This window comes from Triturus cristatus, chromosome 11 (genome assembly GCF_964204655.1).
Source record: "Triturus cristatus chromosome 11, aTriCri1.1, whole genome shotgun sequence".
NCBI classification, from domain to species: Eukaryota; Metazoa; Chordata; class Amphibia; order Caudata; family Salamandridae; genus Triturus; species Triturus cristatus.
The window spans coordinates 161,051,020-161,075,894 of record NC_140594.1 but is presented as its reverse complement, the minus strand read 5'-3'; the positions used below and the strand labels follow the sequence as shown (position 1 = coordinate 161,075,894).

At 45.9% G+C, this 24,875-nt stretch overlaps 1 protein-coding gene across 1 annotated transcript in view; it reads left to right on the top strand.

The window, feature by feature from the left end:
- MLXIP (MLX interacting protein) overlaps positions 1-24,875 on the top strand; it is a 2,063,149-nt gene that overhangs the window by 1,651,387 nt on the left and 386,887 nt on the right. The window contains exon 11 of the mRNA XM_085634535.1: positions 4,829-4,991. Within this exon, the coding sequence (XP_085490661.1) occupies positions 4,829-4,991 (163 nt within the window). The remainder of the gene's footprint in view (positions 1-4,828; positions 4,992-24,875) is intronic.

Genomic DNA, 24,875 nt, shown 5'->3' with positions numbered 1-24,875 from the left:
TAATGAAGGGTCTATTAAGAGTGTTTCCTCATGTCAAACCTCCTTCGGTATCCTGGCAGTTAAGTCCGATTCTGTGACACCTCATGAAAGGTCCATTTGAACCTATCCTTACGCGGATAAAACTATGTATCGTGGAAAATGGCCCTTCTCTTGGCACTCACGTCAGCAAGCCGAGTCAGTGAAATTCAAGCTTTTACAGTCACGTACCCCTTCTTGCAGTTCAAAGATGACAAAGTAATATTGAGAACTAATCCCAAGTTCATTCCGAAGGTCCCAACTTCTTTTCATTTGAATGAACCAATTACACTGTCAACATATTTTAAACAACTTTCATCTGGAGCGGAGAGGGCTTTACACTCTCTAGATGTTAAACTTTGCTTGAAGTTCGATATGGACAGAACAAAGACTTTCAGAAAGTCGTTCCTGCTCCTTGTATCTTTTGCTCGCATTATCAACGATTGCCTTTTTGCCACAACAAAGCAGGAAGACCCCTGTTGATAACGGTTACGGCACATTTAGCAAGGAAGGTTGCTGTGTCCAAAGATCAAAGCACAGAAAGAGTGAGGAGTGGGTCCAAGGGAGACAGTTTAAAGACATGCGAGAAGTGATTCCCCATATACAATAATCATAGAACAAGTCTTCTCGGGTCTGTCATGGAGTGCAACTTGTGTTTCAAAAAGGATAGAGGTGAAATTGTGTCTCTCAGTAAAGCCCCTCTGGGGAGCATTCCCTTTCAGGACGAATGCCCTCACCCCCCATAGGTGGCATGCTTCATCATATGGGCTTCTCCTCCCAGTTGGAAAACCTAGTCCCACTGAGGGCTACAACTCCCTCTCTGTGAGGTAGGAACTCTGGGATGTTTTTTGAATGTCCTAACATGTTGAGGATGCTAAAATCCCATATGTGAGCACTAGGCGTTGTGAGGGTGCAGCGCTGGATATGATTGGAAGGATAAATGTGATTCTAAAACTACCTAGTAAGGACAAAAAACTTTTTATTGGCTTGTCCAAACTGGCAGGATTAAAAAGCAGTGCAAACCAGTATGAATTAGACTGCTAAGATGTAAAGGTCGGTTTCAGCTTATCTGGTCTTTAAAAGTGTCCAGGCTTTCATCAGGACCATAAGAAATAAACAATGCTGCTGCATGTGTGAAAGAATTAGAAAAACAATAATAAATATAGTGATACCAAACCAGTAATCCTCCGGTTGTAGCTCATGTACCACAACGGGGTACCAACGGAGAGAGCAGGGCCCCCTTCCCTTAGTTGTTACCAGGTATAGGTGGGTCTACTTATCCATCGATTTGGATAAGTTCCAGTAATACCAAGCTTAACATTGGATTACTGGTTTGGTACCACTATATTTATTATTGTTTTTCTAATTCTTTCACACATGCAGCAGCATTATTAATTTCTTATGGTCCTGATGAAAGCCTGGACACTTTTAAAGACCAGAAAGGCTTAAACATGTCGACCGACCTTTGCATCTTATCAGTCTAATTCATACTGCTTTACACTGCTTTTTTTTTTTATACACTTTTTATTTGTAACCAAGACAGCAGTATAGACAGATACATTGACACTGCGGAGATGTCCACCTTTACCATTACCACTCTTCCTCAGCCCCCCTCCTCACATAATACACCAATATCACTGCGACCCCTAGTACGACAAACGACCCCCACAGCCCATGTTTGTGTGACCTTCCCCTGGACTTGGAGACCTCCTGTCCCACGGTCTATCGCGGGCCCTCCCCTCCGTGTGTTACTGATCCTGTGCTGCCCTACCCAGTATAAGCTGTCTCTCTTTCCTAAGTTCAATCGTCGGAGAGATACAGATGTTCCCTCTATGTTTATTCCAGTTTCCCCACTTGTGATCCCATTTCCGTGGGCACCCCCTCTCTTTGAACACCGTTTTCTCCGCAAGCATGGCATGATCCATATCCTTAGCCCAGTCCACCATGGTCGGCGTGGAACCTACTCCCCACCGCTGTGCCACGTTCCTTTTAGCTACACACCATCCCCCTGAGGCCCACTCTTGCTCAATTCACGTGCGGTCCGTCTCTACCCAGATGTTAAGCAGACACAGTGCGGGTGTTGGCCGTATTGTCTTCCCACAAGCCCTAGCCATTTGCCTGGTAACCTTGACCCAGTATTCCTGTATGCGGGGGCAGTCCCAAAGGATGTGAAAGAATGTGCCAATCTGCGCGCACCGCCTGAGGCACCGCGGGTCTGGTCGCCTATGGAGTTTGTACAACATACACTGCTTTTTAATCCTACCAGTTTGGACTAGACAATAAAAAGTTTTTTTCCCTACTAGGTAGTTTTAGAATCACATTTATCCTTCCAATCAGATTCCAGCGCTGCACCCTCAACTCCTAGCGCTCACATATGGGATTTTAGCATCCTCAGCAGCTTAGGACATTCAAAAAACATCCCAGAGCTCCTACCTCACAGTGAGGGAGTTGTAGCTCTCAGTGGGACTAGGTTTTCCCACTGGGAGGAGAAGCCCATATGATGAAGCATGCCACCTATGGTGGGTGAGGGCATTCGTCCTGAAAGGGATTGCTCCCCAGCGGGGCTTTACTGAGAGACACAATTTTATCTCTATCCTTATTGAAACACAAGTTACACTCCATGACAGACCCGAGACGCCTTGTGCTATGAGCTGTGTCCAAAGCCCTGTTTGCCAGAGTGTCGCTTCCAGACATTTTCAGAGCGGCGACGTGGAAGAATGTGCATACGTTCATCAAGCACTATTGTTTAGACTCATTGTGGAAGGTGGATGCCGCTTTTGGGCAGGCTGTATTACTACGCCTTTTACAGTATTGTCAAGAAACTGTATATATATATTATAAAAAGCCTTGTCATATTATAAGAAAGAATAGCCTATACCCCATCCCCTTCTGCAGAAGCAAACTAATTATACAGCAAAGATCTCTGCGTTGAGCAGCGGACCCCTTACCTTAGCATACACAGATGTATGTTCTACATCTCTAACACAGCTAAGATCTTCTCTCGAGAAAAGTCTATCTCTCTTTGTGGTTACACTGCTGTGCATACCTATATGAAAAGGTTCACGTGTTCATAAACCACAGCTGCATTTCTGTGTTGTGTCTAGGTGCAAGTGCCTAACCAGAACAAAATAACAAGGGGCATTGTTGTTTGACCTTTTCTGCTGTTCAGACTAAAGCCCAAGAAAGGACAGATCCAGAAAACATCTGCAGGTTCTGTGTAAAAATATGATGCGGCACAAAAGCAAACATGTTTACATAGTAAAGTGAGCAAAGCTAATGCGGCCTGAGCCATGCCCAGTTAGACTAACATAGGGAAACTACAATGGACCCTGTATAGAACATATGACAGTACAAAACTTTTGTCATTATTCTATCATACTTGTAATTCTTTTTATTATTGATTGTCTCAGCTCCTGCAATGTTTATATTCAGTTGTCAATGTTCATCTGTTTCTATGTTTGAGAGTGGTGTTGCCTAACCTGCCACCATTTGTTCCTTTGATACTGCTGACTACTCCAATTCAAGCGTGTGAATCTATGAAAGATTCAATACTGGAGAAAAAAACAAGTTACTTACCTGTACACTGTGGTTTTCCAGTATTGATATCTTTCATAGATTCGCGTGCGACCCTCCCCTTACGGCTCACAATACCTCATTTATTTATATATTTTGTTCCTTTTGAACACTTGTTCTCAAAATCTTAAGAATGGCAGCCCTGAAAGGGAAGAGTGCTTCAGGGTCTGGTATCTGATTGGCTGAATTTTGGCTCTATTAAAAGTTTGGATTGGTTAACAATGTAATCTGCTTCTTCCATGGCTGTTAATGCATTTACGTGGCACTACTTATTTTAATTACTGTGGGACTTCCACCATGACTACGTGGAAGACTCAACCATGTGATTCTATGAAAAATATCAATACTGGAGAACCACAGTGTACAGGTAAGTAACTTGTTTTTTACTTTGCCTTCAGTAAATTTATTTTTGCTTGAATGGTCTAACTTCTTCAGATTCGTTACTGCCCTACTGCCGCCCCTCTCTCATTCACTGTTTACCTGTCTGATAAATAATCTTTCCTTGATAAATATTTTCGTTCCATCTGTCTCATCCTGGTCTCTGCATCAGCATGTAAATCAGATTGGAATGTATGTCACTGGTCCAAATCCCCTTTGTACAGTTTGTCACGACATCTTAAGAGAAGTTCTTGTGACGTTTATGATGGCCGAGCACAGCTCCAACTGGCGTCAGTGAGATGCTGTGGCAACTAATTTTTCTGAATCCAGTCTGAACCTGGAAGAGGATGTTTGCTTAAGGAATCTGCGGGAGCTGGACCATCCATAAAGAACATTACCAAAGATAAGCAACGTATCACTACCTACTCCGATTAAAATACTGTTTAGTTTTAACAATAATTGTAAGGCCACTAGTCACAGGAGACATTACGGTCAGGCAGGGTTAAAAATCAGAAGCACAACAATTCAAATTCCTTCAAGAACCTAAGTAATGTGTGTTTTAAAAGGGAGATTTGGATGTTATATTCACGATCAGTGCCATTCAAGTAAGATGCATTTTCTGTTATGATTTTCTCCAGTTGGATGGAGTTATGAAATGTTTATCTTTGATATTTTTGGCTCTTAAAAAATGTGTCTAGTCGAAGACAATACTGCATTTACAAGTAATAAAGTCCTAGTTTTGGGACGCAAATGGGTTAATGTGGGATCTTTACATATTTTTCAATAAATTATCACTGAATTAACATTATTTGTTTGCGCACTAGCTCTCATCTTTTTTTTAATTGAACCATCTTCATTTCAGAATTCCAGTGTGACAGAAATCCATAGCAGTTTCTATGCTGGAGCAACTCATCCCGTTCAGTCCCCAGTATCCAATCTCTTCTCCTCTGTTACTGTTCCAGATGTAAAAAGTGAGCACATCTCTCCACAAAAATATAAGAACCAACTTTCCTCTGATTTGACAAGTAAGTTATTCAATTATAAACAATTTGCCCGTGATGACCCCATAATATATTATACGTGTATGCTGTTATTACATGCGTTTTTACATCTGGACCCATCCAACCATGAGTCCAAAAAATATGTAGACTTCTGAGCAGTCCATATTGAAGAAATGTTCCTTGCCAATTCAGTCACATGTCTGTATTATTCAACAACAAGAGAGGTAAGATCATAAATCATTGCAGATGGCGAATCTGTTACTGGCACACATTCGCAGCTGAGCACCAGTGCTCCTACTGGTTTCATGGGACAGTACTTGCACGTATGTGCGGCAACGGACATTCGCAAACATTTGTGCCTTGAAGGCACCCAATACGTGGACAATGATGTGATCATACTGCCATCCTATTCTCCTTTTCCTGTCTCTCACCCCTCACATGTCTCCAAGCACGGGCAGCAGATACATCTGTCAATCACATGACTGACCGCTTCGTGCATAACTCTGAATGGGTGCTGTAACAATGCAATATGATACCACTGTGCCCTGTATGTTGACTGTGGCGCCGAGCACGTCTCACTATTCATATGATCTAAGTTGTACTAATGTCATAATTCAAGAATTATGACATTAGTACCCTTAGATTGCTTCTTTTTTTTCTGAACTTTCTGAATGTTTCTGTGTTTTGTTTTCTCGGTAACGATCTCCCAGTGGCCATTACTAGTTTTTTAACACCAAATATTCCTATTTTATACTTTTGAACTGTACTCCATGATGGCTAATTTTCTTTCTCTCTGAGTTGATGTACTGTTTTTGGCTAACACTCTTTCTCTACAATCTTGCTATGAAGTGTATTTCTACCTATACAACGAAGAAAAATGCTTTTGACTTAAATGGCACATATATATGTAACATTTTTATTAGAAGTGGGGCAACTCCTATAAAAAACTTAATCAAATTTATAGAAAAATATTTTTTGATCCACATTTGGAAGGTGGAAGTAGTTCCAGCAAGTTTTCTTGCTCTTGTGGGGCATCCTTGGGCACCATAAACAGTTTTTTGTAAACATTTAGAGCATGTGTCAATGACGGTCAGAGATTCGTTGAGGGGGGAAGGAGGGTTAATTTAATCAAGTGGCCAATATGTTGTCCTAATAATGACAAGCAATCCCACACCAGTACTCTTGGATAATTGTGCAGTTCCAGACCATGTCCCTAAGGCATGTCTTAAAAAAAGGTATCTAAAGAACTGGGACTTGTGAAGTTTGAATTTCGCTTGCAGCATTGCAGAGGACAGGGCGAAAGGTGGGTCTTCCTGGTGCAAGGATGTCAGTTGTTCACAAAGACCAATTGGGACACCCAGCATTAAAGACTCTTATCAGCCATTCCTAACCTTCCATCATAACCAGACTCTGGTCATTCATCAAATACAATTCTTGGGTATTTTCCCACCCAGAGGAAGCCACGTACAAAGCTTTCACCCAGTCGCCATCTTGAGAGATCAAATGCAAGTAGCTTTGGAAAACATAGAGAATTTTAGGGAGCAGGATTATTTTATATAGCACTGCCATGCCACAAATCGTAATTGGTAGCTTGGTCCAGCCCTGTATGTCCTAGTTCCTTAACTCCCATTTTTTCACATCAGCAGTTGGAGGAATTCTGGGGTGCTTAAAGTTAGCAGTCTGAATGTTGAGCCTCGTTTACCAGCTGGTTGCAGCAGTACCCTTGCTGATGCAGTTCACCTCCAGTCCAGCGCCCACCCCATATATTGCTTGGATTTTCTTTATCATCGGACGCCCATAAGGAGAAGCATGTTATCCGCATATAGAGATAAACGGTTTTCAATGCCACTCTCCCATTTGTAATCCTGGGACCATTTCATCACAGTTGATCCGTGCAGGTGGTTCCATCAAGCAGGCTAACAACAAAGGATAGACGAGTGATCCCTGCCTGGTACCTTTAATGTAAAGGGTGTTAATGTATTCTTAAATCCTCTATTCTTAAGGTGGAATGTACAGACTCCTAGCTTATTTATGTGGAATTATGAAGCAGAATATTTAATCAAATCTAGGAAATCTGTTAAACTTTTCTTGAGGGTTTCCCTCTTGCCGGATGCTTCTTCCTTCTTAACTGAACCGCTACTGTTTATCTTTGCTCAATTCCAACTGTTCCTTTTTGGGCACATTTCTATACGTCCTCCCTGAGCACTCTGCAGATTTTGGCCAGACACTTCCAAACTTTGTTGCATCTTTTGTTTTAAAGTTTGCCAGGTGTATGGTCTGGATGATATTTACCGCATTATGTGGGCTTGTCTTGACTCTATCCTCAATAGACTTTATCCAGAGCATCTCCCACCCCATGATTATTGCTGGCCACATGCTGGATGCTATTGTTATTTCAGAACCCCTGCTCTGTTATCCAGCCAATTCCTTTGGGTTGGTCAGACTAATACATGGTGCCATTCCCCATACCGCTTTCCACAGTTAGCGTCCCTTTTAATTCATTTAAAGAACCCTCTCAGTTAACTTGTGCAAGAGTTTAAAAAAAAAAACTTTTATTATTTTTCCATTTCAACATAAAGTCAAACAAAATAATTAAAAAACAATAAGATAACAAAATAGGCAAATAACGCATGTGGAGGCAATATTGTTAACAAGGTAAAGGGCCAGTGATAATGGAGCCAACACTGCCAAGAAAGAAGAATAGAGACCCCCATTAGTATCCTGCTCCTTCCCAGAGCCAATACCCTGCTCACCATCACAGTAACCCGGATGACCACTGTAGGAAGCTGGCTCTGTATATACTATACCAAATTAAGGATTAGTGTGCACAGAGTCCAGGGAGTCCCCAAAGGTATAGCAGAGTCTAAATTAGATAAGTAATAACATCTCTCTTTGTGGTAGTGTGGGTGAGCAGTTAGGCTTATTCAGAGGATGTGTTGAGCATTTATTGTATTCATTCAATCAAGACTGATGGCACAGACTCAGAGACAGAATCCAGAAGAATTTGGTAACTATCAGAAGGTATTCTTCTGTTATATTGGTAGAACCAAGCAGGACTTGGCACAGGTAAGTAAAATATACTCTCAAATGCAGGGTTTCACAAGAAAATGCAGTTGTGGTTGAATTTGCAATAGTTACAGGTTGGTATTGATTCAAAAAGCAGTTTACATTGCACAATATGTACATTTGGAATACTTTTCGGTTACTTTTAGATTACTTTGAGTGCTGGGGTGGTATACCTGGATACCACACATAAGGATCTCACAATACACAGTAAGTAAGAATGTTCTTGGCTTCAGTTATAGTTACCGTTTTCCCCATACAACACTCATAACATGGGTTTCTTTGGGAGAAAAATGGTTAACGGTTTCTCAGGTAAGTAAACGCCTTACAAGTGGAAGTTTTGGGGCTTAGGACCAAGGTTCGCCAAGGTCTAGGTAGGCACCCGTGTTGCACCACCAGCAGCACTGGGGCAGCCAGGTGCAGAGTGCAGGTGCCCAATGTTAGCCAATGGGGCTAAGGGGACCTTTGGTTAGGGGCTGATTACGAGCAGGCTACTCTGGTGTGGGAGCAAATCTACTGGTGTTAAGATCAGCACTGCAGGGGCCAACAATCAGCACAGGAGCTGCACCAGCAGCAGCACAGGGATGGGCAGGTGCAGAGTGCCAAGGCGACGTCGGGGACCCAGTGGATATCAATGGAGATCTTTGGTTTGGAAAAGAGGCTGCAGGGCCAGGAGACTACCTGAAGCGACCACTGGCTGGAGAGGTAAGCTTGGGATCTTGGGGTTTGCCTGAACACCCTCGGTGGGGTTACCCAAGGCCGTGGGGTCTCTTTTGGCGTTTGATTCTTCTGACCGCTTTGGTCGGGGTCTTCTTACCGCCTTTGGTCGTAGTCCCGGTCGGGGGGACCCTTCAAGTTGAGGCTGCAGGTGCCGTCGCAAAGCTTGTGGAAGGTTGGGGGTCACCACATCCCAGGTTAGGATCACTGGGGAGACGACCTCGTGGTGTTGGGCCACTCGGACTTGGGCCATGGCGGTCAGGTGCAGAGTGGTGCAGGACCACAAGCCGCCTGGATCCAGGTTCTGGTCTTGGAGTTTTTGGTTTGAGCAAATCCAGTGCTCACCAGAGACAGAGTTTGTATGGCGAGTACAGGGCAGATCCTCCAGGCTCTGGGGGCTGCTGGACATGCCTGTTTCTTTGCTGTAGACAGGTCAGAGTCAGGACTGACCGGTAGGGCTGGGGCCAAAGCAGTAGGTGTCCTCTTCTTCCTTTGTCAGCACAGCTCTTCGGTCCTTCTTCTTTCTTCCTCGAATCTGAGGAGGCAAGGTTCAGCATGGCCCCTAAATACGAGATATAGGGGTGTTAAAGGGGTGTGCAGTGCATGTCAGGACCAATGGATCTCTTCCTTGGGGTGGGTTTTGTCACGATGTCAGCAGCACAAAGTTTGAATTGCCACTAACCTCGCGAGAACACCGGCGGGAATGATGGAGCGTAGAATTATCCCCCCTCTACCCTGAGGCGCAGTCCCACGCAGAGTGAGGGAGACACCGCTATGTGAGAAAGCCCCCCGGGGAAAAGGGAAGTGGAGAAAATAAGAAAGTGCTGCTTGCCAACCAGACGCCTCCTAGTCCTGCTTCTGTTTCCAGGGTTCAGCACAGATGCAGAGGGAGCCCCCCGGGCACAAACTACGTAAGGGAAATAAACAAGAAGGGTTTAGGTCAGTGCTGCCCCAGACCACTCACATTACACACACGCACGTGTTGTTACGTCAACCAAAATCTTCACCCAGCCACTCACAGGAGCATGTTGCAGCAAACACTGGAAAACGAGGGGCTGAGGACGTCCACCCGCTTTGGGGAGCAGGCCTTCAACCAGGTTCTGTCCTCCAAGGAATTTAAAGTCACGTAATAATCTAGCCCTGAGTCTTTCAAGAAAATGAATTCTTGCCAAAACGCAATCCCCAGTGCTGGTACATCACAGCAGTGAAGTTTCAAAGAGACGTGCAAACAACAGAAATATGATTCATGAAGGTTGCAGAGGAACAAACTGAGTATCTGGAGGGGCGCTCCTGCGCACCTCTCTCACCAACGTGTCTGGCACTTAGGTTTCTCGCTGTCCAGAGAGGGTGTTTCGCCGCACTGCACCGTCCCGAATACAGTTCCTCACGGTGTAGCACAGCGCGAGGGTAGGGGGGAAGTCGTGCCGTCCTGCTGCTCTCCTGCCCTTGGAAACCTCATACAAATACGGATCCTATGGGGATTACCATCCGCGTTGAACTTCAGGAAGGATTGTCAAGCCCTGATCCCTGGGAAGGGAGGGGCTTTATCGTGGCAAATCAGGCGGCGAAGCCGGATTCGGCTTCCAGTTCGGACGCCATAGGTATGCTGGGAAGTGTAGTGCCTTGTGGTTACGTACTCCCCGGCGTCCCCTTACGCGCCAATCATTCCGCATTTCACACTGTTTCTTGGGGGCACATAGGAGGCATTGCTTGTTACGCGCCGCACCCTGGCATTGATACGCGCTAATCGCGATAGGTACACACCCTATTATGCCACCCTCCAGTGGGAGGGGAAACAAGCCTCTCCCTAATTGGCTGAGTCCTCTCGCTTTCAAGATGGAGGGGACTGAGATGTGTGCTTCACCTCACCTCGCGCACCTGAGGGGTGGGGTTGGCAAAGGTGGGCACACCTCTTTTCCTAGCTTGGTTTTCCTTTCGCTTCTCCCACTCAAAGTGGTGAGCTGAACCTGTGGAAGCCAGTTACTGGGGGCAGCAAAAGACAGGGACAGCTTCCAAAGGCGGCAGGTCTTTGAAGCTTCCCCTTAGCAAAAGACAGGGACAGCTTCCAAAGGCGGCAGGTCTTTGAAGCTTCCCATTCGAGGACGCCCATCCTGGGGGAGGAGGCATAACACCTCTGCCAATGATGGGCTTTGTTTCTGGACCCAGAGAGTGGTGGCAAATGGTGAGCAGCCATTCAGGAACCCCACCAGGGCTGCTCGTTTTTCAGGGGACATCTCTAAGATGCTCTCTGAGTGCATTTTACAATAAATCCCACACTGGTATCAGTGTGGGTTTAATGTGTTAAGAAGTTTGCTACCAAACTTCCCAGATTTTAGTAAAGCCATTATGGAGCTGTGGAGCTCGTAATGACCAACTCCCAGACCATATACTCTTTATGGCTTTACTACAATTACAATGTCTAAGAATGAACTTGGACACTGTAGGGGTACCCTCACCTGAGGGCTAGTGTACCCTGCTAGAGGGGTGGCTTACCTAGGCCTCCAGCAGTGGGTTGTAGGCATGGCACACAGGTTTGTGTGCCATATCGACTCTTCATTTTTGTATGCACCAAGACGCGCAGACTGCAATGGCAGTGTGTGGGTGTGAAGGTTCAGGGCCTCCGAGGGTGGCACAATAGGTGCTGTAGCCCTTAGAGGCCTTCTCTGGTCACAGTGCCCTTGTTACCCCTGGTACATTTTACAGGGGGCTTACCTGTGGCCAGAGATGTGCCAATTGTGGGTACAAAGGTACAGTTTTGTGAAAGAACACAGGCCCTGGGAACCTGATTGGCTGGGACCGAGGGCACATCAAGTCTGGTTGCATCAAAGGTCAGGCAAAAAGTGGGGGGTAACAAAGTAAAAAGGGGCACTTTCCTACACAACCAACCTCCCCACCCCCAAACGAAAGCTGAATAGACTAACCTTTCCCAATAGTATCTTCATTGTCTAAATGGAAAAATCTGGAAAGGTCATCTGCATTGGCATTGGCAGTTCCAGGTCTATGTTCCACTGTAAAGTCGATCCCCTGTAGGGAGATGGACCACCTCAAAAGTTTGGGGTTTTCTCCTTTCATCTGCATCAGCCATCTAAGAGGTCTGTGGTCAGTTTGAACTAGGAAGTGAGTACCAAACAGGTATGGTCTCAACTTCTTCAGTGACCAAATCACAGCAAAAGCCTCCCTCTCAATGCCACTCCAATGCTGTTCCCTGGGAAGTAGACTTCTGCTTATGAAAGCAACAGATTAGCCTTGTCCATCATCATTTGTCTGGGATAGGACCGCTCCTATCCCTAGCTCAGAAGCATCAATCTACACAATGAACTGCTTGGAGTAATCTGGAGCCTTGAGAATAGGTACCAAGCAGATTGCCTCCTTTAGGGTGTCAAAGGCCTTTTGGCACCCAACTGTCTAGTTCACTTTCTTGGGCATCTTGTTGGAGGTGAGATCATTAAGGGGAGTCACAATGGACTCATATCCCTTCGCAAACCTCCTATAGTACCCAGTCAAGCCAAGGAATGCCCTGACTTGGGTCTGGGTTGTTTGAGCTTCCCAATCCAGAATGGTCTGGATTTTTGGTTGTAGTGGTTGGACTTGGCCCCCACCTACAAGGTTGCCCAACTACACAACAGTCCCTGCCCTATCTGGCATTTGGATGGCTTGATAGATAGGCCCGCAGCTTGGGGGCCTGTAAAACCTTCCCCAAGTGGACCAGGTGGTCCTGCCAGGAAGAGCTAAACATAGCGATATCATCTTCCAACCTTCCAACCCAGCAAGGACTTGATTCACCAACCTTTGGAAGGTGGCAGGGCCATCCCTTAGACCAAAGGGCATCACAGTGAACTGCAAGTGCCCATCAGGTGTGGAGAATGTTCTTTTTTCTTTTGCGCCAGGGGCCATGCCAATCTACCAGTACTCTGCAGTTAAGTCAAAGGTACTTAAGTATTTGGCAGCCCCTAACTTTTTTTAAAAACATTTTTTATTGTAATTTGTAAATGCTAGTACAGTACATTCTGAGCAAGTGTACATTTCTCACACAATTGCGGGTAAGAGCAAACCACTCAAAGAAATAATTCAATCCTGTCAAACAAAGGATAAATTTGTTCACAACCACAATCTTGCGCTAATACGCTTAGTACTGTATCTGACCATAAGCAGGTAAGTTGTCATGAAAGGAAATCATAACATAATAACTCTGAACTGATCCCTCCCACCTCCGCCCTGAGTCACAAAAGGAAAGACCACATTTACAAATGATACAGCACAGGTCAAATGATACATTTGAACAGGTGTCTCCACACTGTACTCAGACTGGGGGTGCCCTGCGGCTGTACTTCCTCGTTGGCAGCCCCTAACTTATCTATCAGTTCATCAGCTCTGCAAATTGGGTGTCCTCCTGTCTTGCCACTGGCTTGACAGGTGACACAGGAGCTTACAAACTCCTTCACCTTTTGGGACATCAGTTACCAATATAAGTGGGTGACCAATCTTTCCCAAGTTTTGGTCTTGCCCAGATAACCAGCTAGGGAGGATGTCATGAGCTAGAGTGAGTAGAAACTCCCTATACAGCTGAGGCACTACCAATCTCCTATTGGCACCAGGTTTGGGGTCTCTGGCTTCTGTGTACAGGAGTCCTTCCTCCCAATAGACCTTGAGGGAGCCACTGACATCTCCCTGCTCCTGTGCAGCAGCTTCAAGCCTTCAAGAGTGAGGCAGACCTGCTGCCCAAGGCACAGCTGTTCCCTAGAGGGTCCCCCTGGTCCCAATAGCTCTACATCGTAAGGTTCAAGCTCCATCGACTCAGTTCCCTCTGGGGCTGTCAAGTCCTTTCCCTGAGGAGAAGGATCCTGATCTCCTTGCTGTGTGGAAGCTGTGTCACTAGTCTTCCTGCATTCTCTCTTGGGAGGCTGGACCATCATTTCAGGCTCCAACTCTCCTTTTCACCCTGTGCTAGGCATTGTGCTCAGGTTTTTACACAAATTATCTCTGGGATTTGCAGCATGGCTGCATGAGTTTTTCTTTCCACCTCAGCCCATGCTGAGGTCTCCGGATCATTTCCAAGCAGACAGGGAGTTGTGAGTTTTGGAGAGACTAGTACTTGTTTCAGGCCAGCAACCTCCCCTCCCCCCCAGTCTAATATCCACATAGCCATGGCAGGGTTAGTGGTGACACTGTCAACATTGGTAACTGAATAGGTTTTTTCAGTTAATTATTGCTCTGGGGAAACAGTGTATCTCTCACCACGGTAACACTGGCATCTGTATCCCTCAGGGCCTTTATCTTAGTCCGATTCATCAAGGGGTACTGCAGGTATTTCTTTAGATAAGGAGTCTAGACAGCCAAAGTGGCTAACCCTCCCTCCCCTTCAGAGACTAAAATAGCCTCAGTGTGGACCTCGATTTGCTCTGGGCACACTATTGAGCCCATCTGGAGATTTTACACACCAGTAGAAACTGATGGGGGACTAGGGGCTGGTTTATTGGAACAGGCTGAATCTCCAGTTCGGTGCCCCTTCTTGTTGCAGTGGAAACACCAGGCCTTTGCAGGATCAGTAGCTTTCTCCTTGTACCCACTAGTGGGTTGGGAAGAGTTCTTGGGCCCTCCCCCCTGGACATGATTTTAGGGGCCTGTAGAAAACTCTTGGGTTTATTTTATGTGTTTTTCTCACCCTCCTTGCCTTTGTGGCCACTTTCTTTTGGTCATCCCCAGTGGTTGTCTTGTTTAGCCTTGTCTTGACCCAGAGGTCCGCCTTCTTTCCCAATTCTTGGGCAAAAATTGGACCTAGGTCTACCAGATACTGATGCAACTTTTCTTTGTTGCAGTTACTTAAGATGTGTTCCTACATAAACAAATTATAAAGTCCTTCATAATTCTGCACTTTACGTCCAGTTTTTTTTTTGTTTGTCCTCATCACATCATCACTTTATTGCTGGTTCAGTTCTCATCCCACAATGGGAGAGGATGAACCTGTCCACGCAAATATATTGCTGTTCCACAGTAGTCTCCCTCAACACCAAGAGAAAGATAGGGAGAAAAACAGGGACCGCCAGCATACATCGCTTAATCATTGGACCCCCTTATTTGTTGCCAATTTAGGTAATATGCCCAGGCCCTCACCAAGCTTTGAGGATTGCTAGCTATATCGATCTGCGTTACAACAAACAAATGATGGACGGAATGCTGACAATGCAGACATTCTCCCCCAGTCAAGAGATCTGGGTTAAATCCATCGTTCTTTTGCCCACTACGCCACCCCAGTTTAGACATGGCCATATGCAAATCAGTCTTGACCCTGTGCCTCATGGGAACAGTCCAGCCCGAACTGCCAAGCCATGTCTTCCCTGGACCGGAATCAAGCATCCTAGGACCGGTTTCTGGCTATCAGCCGTCATCAGGCAGGATAGCTTGACTCCAGTGGCGTAGTGAACACGGGTCCCACGTCTGGGAATACCCATCCCACTTAGGGCGAAAAGCGTTACAACAAACAAATGATGGACGGAATGCTGACAATGCAGACATTCTCCCCCAGTCAAGAGATCTGGGTTAAATCCATCGTTCTTTTGCCCACTACGCCACCCCAGTTTAGACATGGCCATATGCAAATCAGTCTTGACCTTGTGCCTCATGGGAACAGTCCATCCCGAACTGCCAAGCCATGTCTTCCCTGGACCGGAATCAAGCATCCTAGGACCGGTTTCTGGCTATCAGCCGTCATCAGCCAGGATAGCTTGACTCCAGTGGCGTAATGAACACGGGTCCCACGTCTGGGAATACCCATCCCACTTAGGGCGAAAAGCGTTACAACAAACAAATGATGGACGGAATGCTGACAATGCAGACATTCTCCCCCAGTCAAGAGATCTGGGTTAAATCCATCGTTCTTTTGCCCACTACGCCACCCCAGTTTAGACATGGCCATATGCAAATCAGTCTTGACCCTGTGCCTCATGGGAACAGTCCAGCTATATCGATCCGGCCTATATACTAGATATTTTTAGGACAGTCAGTTATGAGTGGAACATTTGCAGATTTCATGAGCCTACATATTGCTCGTCTCGCCAGCAAAACCGCATAAAAAAACAAATCCCATCTAAGGCCAAAAAATATAAGTTGAGGGCTTACCTCTATCTGGTATCCTGTGGTCTTGCTGATAAAGTTGCATACTGATGTCCAAAAGGGGGCAATCATCGGGCATAGCATAAACATATGCATGCCATCTGCCGCTGGGAGCTTACACTTTGGACATCCAATTTCTTTCCCTTTCAATTTCTTTCCCGGTGACTTTTGAAATCTTGCCTGGAGACCAGTATACCCCATGTGTGGTAAACAGATGATTTCTCTTGAGTGAGGCAGGTTTCACCACTGCACATAATGTGGAAAAGCATACTTGCCATATTTGCTTTAGGTTTCCTTCCACAATTCCCCCTTCCCACTTTGCAGTTATATCTGGCAAGTTCTTATCCTTGGCCTCCAAAAAGGCCCGATATCAGATGGAAACTTCCTTCTTAAAGGGGCCGTCCTTCATCACCTGTTCAAGCCATGGCTCTTCGTCCTCTTCAGCCCACACTTGGGTGGCCCACCATGATCTCAGCTGATAGTATTTGAATCTCGTTAGCTGACCATTAGTGCAAGCCCTTAACACTTCCCATTTCACCAAAGTCGAACCTGCTCTGTGATCTACCTAATATCTTAAACCAGCTGCTTTTAAGGGTTGACTGAGCTGGTCTACCAAACAGTCTGGAGTGCCCGGGGAGTCCCAAATAGGTGCCAAAGCCGTGTAATAAGGGATACTGAACCTCTTTCGGAAATACACCTTTTTTTTTTTTTTTTTTTTTTTTTTTGCGAAAACCTTTATTGTACATAAAAATCAATACAAACATGGGCCTACAACCGCCAGGCCCGGCCGCTAATATATACATGGTCAACAACATAAAGGCAGCAACAGGCCCCTTGGGGCCCAGCCGAATTTTTAGAAATACAAACAAAGAAAAAATAAAATAACACCAAAAAGCAAGGCGGAAACCATCAAAAAGGGGCGTCTAACCACATCCGGGGAACTACGCAATACATACTCCACCCTCAGGTGGACAATGAGGATGAGCAAGAGGGAGGTGGGGGCGACGGGAGAGCCACAACCGTCTACAGGTAAAATGTAATAGTCCGGGAACCTCAGGATCAGGGGGACAAGGCAGCATCAGATGTGTCCACGAGGGGGGGCGTGCAGATGTTGCCTCGGTACGCGTTCCACTGACCCCAGATTCTACCCCACGCCCCCGGCTTACCCCGAGACACATACGCAGTCTTCTCTCTGCACATGCACCAATCCATGCTCTCCTTCCATACTGACACGGTGGGAGGCCGTCGGGAACCCCAACGCTGTGCGATGTCCCTTTTAGCAATCATGTTCCCAAGGGCCGCCCACCGAGTCTGAGCCGCATTATAGTCATTAGGCTCCCACACGTTCAACAAACATCGGCGAGCCTCGGGCAACAAAGCGACCCCAGTGACGCATTCCATGACAGCATGCACCCGGCGCCAATACTCCGCCACTTCACAGCACTCCCAGAGAACATGGAGAAAAGTGGCGCTGAGCCCACAGCCGCGCCTACAGAGCCCGTCCTCAGAAAAACCCATCAAAACTAAACGAGGGCCCGTCCCGTAGACACGGTGGAGAATTTTAAGCTGGACAAGACGGAGACGCGCGGGTATGGCCACTTCCTTAGGGGAGGACAGCGCAGACTGCCAATCCTCATCGTCCAGTTCCACACCATCCCCGGTCCACGCCTCCCGAAGGCGCACGAGGAGATCCGCCCGAACGTTTATTAGTTTTTTATAGATAAGGGAAATAGTACTGTTGGGCAAGTGACCGTCGAGTATGCGGTCCTCGAGTGGCGAAGACACAGGGACTGCAGTCCCAGCCCCGAAGGCCGAGAGCAAGGCGTGCCGAACCTGGACGTACCGAAAGCACCTATGTTCTTAATGCCGTTTTCAACACCTTCAACCTGACCTTTTTGAAGTATTGCGGATCACCATATTTAAACAGAAAGTGGTTCTGTCCCAAATCCATAAGCATTGCCCCATATAATCTACCCATTGGAGATCGATCTAGGGTATTAGCTAACACAGGGAAGTTCTTAAAATGGAATGCATATCAATACATCTACAGATCAGGGAGAGCTAGATCCCCGCCCCAGGCTTTCTCCTCAATTCTTTCCAGGATATCCTACGTCCCTTCGAGCCCAAATAAAGCTCCCAATTTTCCCCTGCAGTTTAGCTGTCTTCCCTCAGAAAAGTAAGGGGTATGGAGTTAAAGAGAAAATTGATTTTAGGGAGAATAATCATCTTATTGAGATATACTCTATCATAGATGTTTAATGGGAGATTAGCCCATCTTACCAAGAGTCTCTCCACCTCTTGGCTTACTTTTTTTCCAGTTGGCTATCAGAACATCTTCCAATCTCTGTGTTATTAAAATTCCGAGATCTCATTTGAGATTTTGCCCCCTGACTGATCTTTCCCTGATTCCAATCCATAACTTCAGTTTTGTCCCTATTAACCTTATATCCCGATATCTTACCAAAACCCTCAGCCCTCGCCTTCAGACTAGATATTGTAGATTGTGGATTTGTTGTATATACCACCATATTGTCTGCATATAGGGCTAGTTTAACCTCCAGACCAGCTGTTTTAAAGGGGATTTTGTTGGTATCTGCTCTAATCTGATGTGCAAAAGGCTCAATATACAAGTTAAAAAGTAAGGGAGATAGGGGACATTCCTGTCTAGTGCCCCTACTAATGTGGAACTAGTCTGAGAGCTCTCTGTTTACCAATACCCTGGTGATGGGAAGCCTATAAAGGCTTTGTACTGCCTTTATTACATTTTGAGGAAATCCAAAGAAATTAAGGGCTTCCCAAAGGTATTCCCAATGTACCCTGTCAAAGGCTTTAGCCGCCACTACCGTTAATGGCAATTTCTGGGCTTCCGCCATATCTATAACTCCCATCATCAGATGCGTATGCTCATTAAACTGCTGCCCTGGGATAAAACCCCTAGGATCTATGTGGATGATGCTCTTGATAACCTGCTCCACCCTTAAGGCAAATATCCCTGAAAATAACTTATAATCCACATTCAGTAGGGATATTGGTCTGTAGGATTCTGATTTTGCAGGGTCTTTATCAGGTTTTAAAACTAGGACCACAGTTGCCTCTGACCAAGATGCCGGCGCTTCCTCTCCCTTTAGATAAATCACATTAAACACTCCCTTTAAAAAAGATGTTTGCTTCTCTATGATAGCTTTTTAAATCTCTGCTGGAAGACCATCTGGTCCAGCGGCTTTCCCACAACACATTTTCCTACATTGTGCCAATACCTCCTTCTCAGTAATCTCTGACCCTAATGGGTCCACTTGCGCCCTAGCCATTTTTGGAAGATCTAACTCCCTTAACCAGGTCTCTGTTTGCTCCTTTCCAGGCTGTAGATCCTCTTTATATAGACTACTCTTATATCTCCAAGCTTCGGCTCTAATATCTGCGTTGGTCTTTAAGAGCACCCCGGTCTCGAAGTCTATCAGACCCTGTATCGAATTCCTGGTTCTATCTACTTTAGCCTTCCAAGCCAGAAGAGAGCTACACCTCTTGCCGTAGAAAAAGTGCTGCAGCTTACTAACTTTCCATCTGTCCTAGATTCTTTTTGCGAGCAGAGTCTCATACTCTGCCTGAGAATCTTCTAGTTCTCTACAAAGGGTTGACACCCTAGGTGATCCCTCTAATGAGGCTTTCTGGAGTTCAGTTTCTTTCATCTTAATTTTTGCTATAACCCCCCTCATCTCTCATCCTTGTAGCTCACCGCTTTCCTAACGTTATAGCACTTATTGCCCTTAGGTACGCCTTATACGAGTCCCATGCTACTTGTGTCTTGGCAGAATCTTTGTTGATATGGAAGAAATCAGCAGTCTTATCCACCAAGCCTACAAACACCTCCTCATCCAGCAGTATGGCTCTATCGAGGGTCCACCTTCTCTGCCCCAACTGCTTACGGTCGTCTAAATATAAGACCACAGAGGAGTGATCCATAAGTACCGCCGGGACATGGACAACTGACTCCATCTCATCGTTTAGAGCCTGGTCTGCCAGAAAGTAGTCTAAGCGTGAATGATGGCCATATTATTTACTATAGAAGGTAAAACCTCAAGCTGCCCCTATCCTACTGCTCCAGATGTCTAATAAATGTAATTCGACGAACATGCTCCTTAACCTACAGGATGTCGTAGCGGAGCTGGTATATTTTGCCCTTGATGTTTTATCCAGGTTGGGATTTAGGATAATGTTAAAATCCCCTCCAGGGATGATGGGAATCATAACCAAAAGACTGGATTGCAACTTCTCGAGTGCGTCTGGCATATCGCTATTTGGGCCATAGTAGGTTGCATACACAACCAGCGTGTCCTGAATCCCTAGATTAGCCACCAACCTTCTGCCAGAACTATCCGAATTATATCTCAGTAACTTTATTCCTGAATTTTTCCTTATAACTAACTCCACCCCTCTGGTGCTTCCCCTCTGATCTGAGCACACTACATCCTGAATCCATCTTAATTTACTAAAACAGGACCTGCACTCCTCCCGCTCCAAATGAGTCTCCTGAAACATTATAATGTGTGCCCCACTATTTCTAAAATACTCCACCACCCTTTCTAGCTTCCGCCTAGATCTCAACCGGTTCACATTCCAGGTTGTAATTTGAACTTTTCCAACCTTATTCATTGGCTTGTGACCACACCCCCTTCCTGCAAGCTACCTTACTTAACCTTATATAGCGGGTACTCCCTAGAACAAATTCACAATGGCTATAACTTTGCAAGATGAGGATATATTTTTTGTCCCACCCCCCTATGGTTCCAACACCCTGTGCCCCCCCCCCCCTCCTAGGTCACAGTGTGGAAAAAAACAAAACAAAAACTGGGGTTACCAGAGGGGTTCTTTTGTCCATTCTATATGGTGCAACCTTCACCAGTCGGTGGGAAGTGAGGGAGGGGAAGCATGAGGGTATCGCCCAGAGTGTGCGCTCAGCCAGTGACACAGGTGCTCTTCACCTCGTGCCTCCCCACCACCCCCACAAGAAAGAGCCCCTCAAGGGTGTTTGCCTTAAGCCATGACCCGTGTCCAGGGCCGGAGCGTCCACACCTTCCTGTGAGTCGCCGGGCCTGGGGTAATATGCAGGACACTCTTCTCGTTCTCCTCCTCTCCAGTGCACTCGATCCCGCCCTCCTTCTCCTGGTTTCCCTCTTTCGTCGTCCTTCCCTCCTCCGCTCCTCTGCTCCTTGTCTTGCACTCCTCGTCTCCTCCGATGTCCTTCTCTGCGTCTCTTAAGCCGTACCCTGCTGGTGGCGTCAGGAACTCCTCCCCGGTCCAGTCTCCCGACACTAGACCGCTGGGTGTTTCCGACTTGCGTGAGGCGTCCCAGTCACCCATCGGGCACTTCCTGTTTTCCTTGACTCGGTCTTCCTTACACAGCCGTTTCAAATGATTTCCTTACAGGACATACTTGGACTTCTAAATTCAAGAGATTTCATGGCCACTTTAGACCTAGAGGATGCATATTTTCACGCCCCCATTCATCCATCACACAGGAAGTTCCTTCGCTTTACAGCAGCCAAGAGCCACGTTCAATTCAAAGTCCTCCCTTTCGGCCTCAGATCGGCACCAAGAATCTATACGAAAATTCTGCCTCCGGTTGTGGCTTTCCTCAGAAGACAACAGCACCAGGTGTTTCCCTGCCTAGATGACAGGTTGATAAAAGCCCCTGCCAAAACAACAGCCAGGAATTCTGTGACAGCCTGTACAAAGCTGTTCAAAGGTCTAGGCCTTAACCTCAACAGGGAAAAGTCAAGCTTTCGTCCTTCCAAGAACGTCATTTTTCTGGGAACCATATTTGACACGTCCGTGCACAAAGCATTTCCATCACAAGAAAGACAAGCCAAACTGATGTCAATGGCTCGTCTGCTTCTAAAAAGGTCACTTTCAGTTTGCCTCTACAAGTCCCTTCTGGGGATACCCCACTGCAGGCTACGAATGCGTCCTCTTCAGGAGCAACTGGACTTACAGTGGCGTCAGGTGGAAGGATCTTTCGAGGACATGATCACGGTAACTTCGCCAATGAGAAATGCCGCTTCATGGTAGATTCACAAGGCGGACATTTCTCTGGGTCTCTCTTTTCTGGTCACCCCAGCTCCTCAGCTAATTACAACAGATGCAGCTCTAGAGGGTTGGGGAGCAGTCTTGCAGGACCTCCAAATAAGTGATCGATGGCAACAGCATGATCGTCTTTTGCACATCAATATACTGGAGCTAAGAGCGATTTGCCTAGCCCTACAGGCGTTTCTCCCGAGAATCAAAAATTCATTGGTTCTGATCAGAACCGACAATACCACGGCCATGATTTACGTTAACGAGATCCCATCTGTTGTCTGTGGAAGCTCAAAGTATCTGGGAATGGGCGATCCTACATGGGGTTTTGCTGAAAGCTGAGCATCTTCTATGGAATCTCAACGAGATAGCATATACACTAAGCAGACTAAAGTCAGTCTGCCACGAGTGGGAGCTGGATCAGAAGATACTGGACGACATCTTCCGGCTATGGGGCAGACCCTCCATAGATCCATCACACAGGAAGTTCCTTTGCTTTACAGCAGCCAAGAGCCACGTTCAATTCACAGTCCTCCCTTTCGGCCTCAGATCGGCACCAAGAATCTATACGAAAATTCTGCCTCCGGTTGTGGCTTTCCTCAGAAGACAACAGCACCAGGTGTTTCCCTGCCTAGATGACAGGTTGATAAAAGCCCCTGCCAAAACAACAGCCAGGAATTCTGTGACAGCTTGTACAAAGCTGTTCAAAGGTCTAGGCCTTAACCTCAACAGGGAAAAGTCAAGCTTGCGTCCTTCCAAGAACGTCATTTTTCTGGGAGCCATATTTGACACATCCGTGCACAGAGCATTTCCATCACAAGAAAGACAAGCCAAACTGATGTCAATGGCTTGTCTGCTTCTAAAAAGAAGGTCACTTTCAGTTTGCCTCTACAAGTCCCTTCTGGGGATACCCCACTGCAGGCTACGAATGCGTCCTCTTCAGGAGCATGTTCTGGAAACTGAATATTAGCACCGTGTGTCTGTCAGAAAGTGAACGGCTCTGCAACTTAAAGCGCATTTAGACTGGAAGAGTTTACCTGATTTCAATATGCGGTTTACTGGCAGGGTCCGTCACCGTTCTTCCCTCGGCAGCATCTCGACAATGTGGAGGTGGGTGCTGCTTGCGTGATGTGTGCTAAATCAATTCTAAGGTGCATGAGCGCTTGGCATGCTGGTACTTGTGGTTTTAAGAAAACATTATACATAAAATAACCTATAAAATGAATTATTTGGCTAGTTTATACGGCAAGGTACAACCAAGAATATGTAAATTAAGATATAGCAAAAGATAATGATTTACAGTCTATGAACTTCGGACAATTCATTCAATCCTGTAGAGGCTGTATTGAAGCACATGATCAGATATGCTTACCGTTGCAGGAGTGTACGTTCCATATCTCTTCCTCTTGGGATGGGTTTAATCATGCTAAGCACTGTCCACCATAGCTCTTTCTCAGTATGCTTCTACTCTTGGAAGTGAGCGATGAGCAGTGCATTGGGTATTTTGTTTTTTATCCTTGAACGATGCTGGCTTATTCGCTGTCTGACTTCTTGTGTGGTTTTCCTGATGTACATCAATGGGCAGGGGCAAATGACGGCGTAAACCACATTCTTGGTTTTACAAGTTGAGAATTCAATGTGCTTCCACTAATCTGTTCCATTCCTAAACTCCGTGCCTTCAATCGTTGCGCCACACGCTTGGCAGGTCCCACACTTGTGGTGTCCCACACTTGTGGTGTCCCACCACTGGTTGTAGATTTAGAAAGGGACGTAATGAATCTGATTTCTTAGGGCAATCATCTGATGCCCATATTGATGGGCTAGCCAGTGCTCACATTTTTTTTCAATGCAAATAGAAAAATGTGTAGGTCCTTGTCAGTGTCCTTTACCAAATGCCAATTCTGAAGGATGATTTTTTTGAATGAGTTGGTATACGGGCCAAAAGTGGAGACACATACCAACCGTGTCATGGTTTTTTTTTTTTTCCAGAAGTACTTCACATGGTGTAAACCACGCACGTTTGCACGAATGTTTCAATAGTTTGGATGTATATCCCTTCTCCTTTAGTTTCTCAGTCAACAGTTTCGAGTGTATCTCATAATCTTCTTTCCGGGTACAGTTGCTCCATATGCGCAGAGACTGACCATAAGGTAAATTATCCTTGAGACTTTTGGGATGGTGACTTTGGAAGTTAAGTGCCGTGTTGTTATCTGTAGGCTTTGTATATAAGGTTGTAATCGAGCCATTTTCAGAGGGCCGTACCTCCAAGTCTATGAATGTGAGGCTAGTTGTACTATGGGCCAAACTGAATTGGATGTCTAGATTTCTGTCGTTCAACCACACATGGAAACTGGGAAGCTGTTCTTCAGTTCCAGTCCAGATGCACCATACAACATTGATGTATCGATACCATTGGGCCACATATTCACCAAAGGGGTTGTTATTATAGATATGCAGTTTCTCATATCACGCCATTATTGTCCTTCTTTATGACATGACTTAAATGTTTAATCTTTGACAAATAAAAGAAAAAAGGAAAGGTGGGATAAAAACACCACGCCACTTAAGCTGTCTAGGTGGTTGTTGAATGCAGTAACTCAAAACTCACGCCCAAATAGAGTAAGAACAAGACATACCGAATAAAGTGGAAGAGGTTCTGTCTCTGGTGCCTTTCTCTTCCTCGGCTCAGGAGATTCTTCCTTACATCCTTTCCTTGGCCAAAGCTGGTCTAGCTCACGCATCCATCAAAGTTCATCTAGCATCCATCTCTCGTTTCCGAAGAACTTCTTCAGGCCCTTCTCTATTGTCAGCAAGGATAATAGAACAATTTATGAAGGGGATTTTTGGGGTTTTCCTCCGATCAAACCTCCTCCTCCACTCTGGCACCTTAACATGGTCTTGGCTCAGCTCATAAAACATCCTTTCGAGCCTATCCATAAAGCTGAG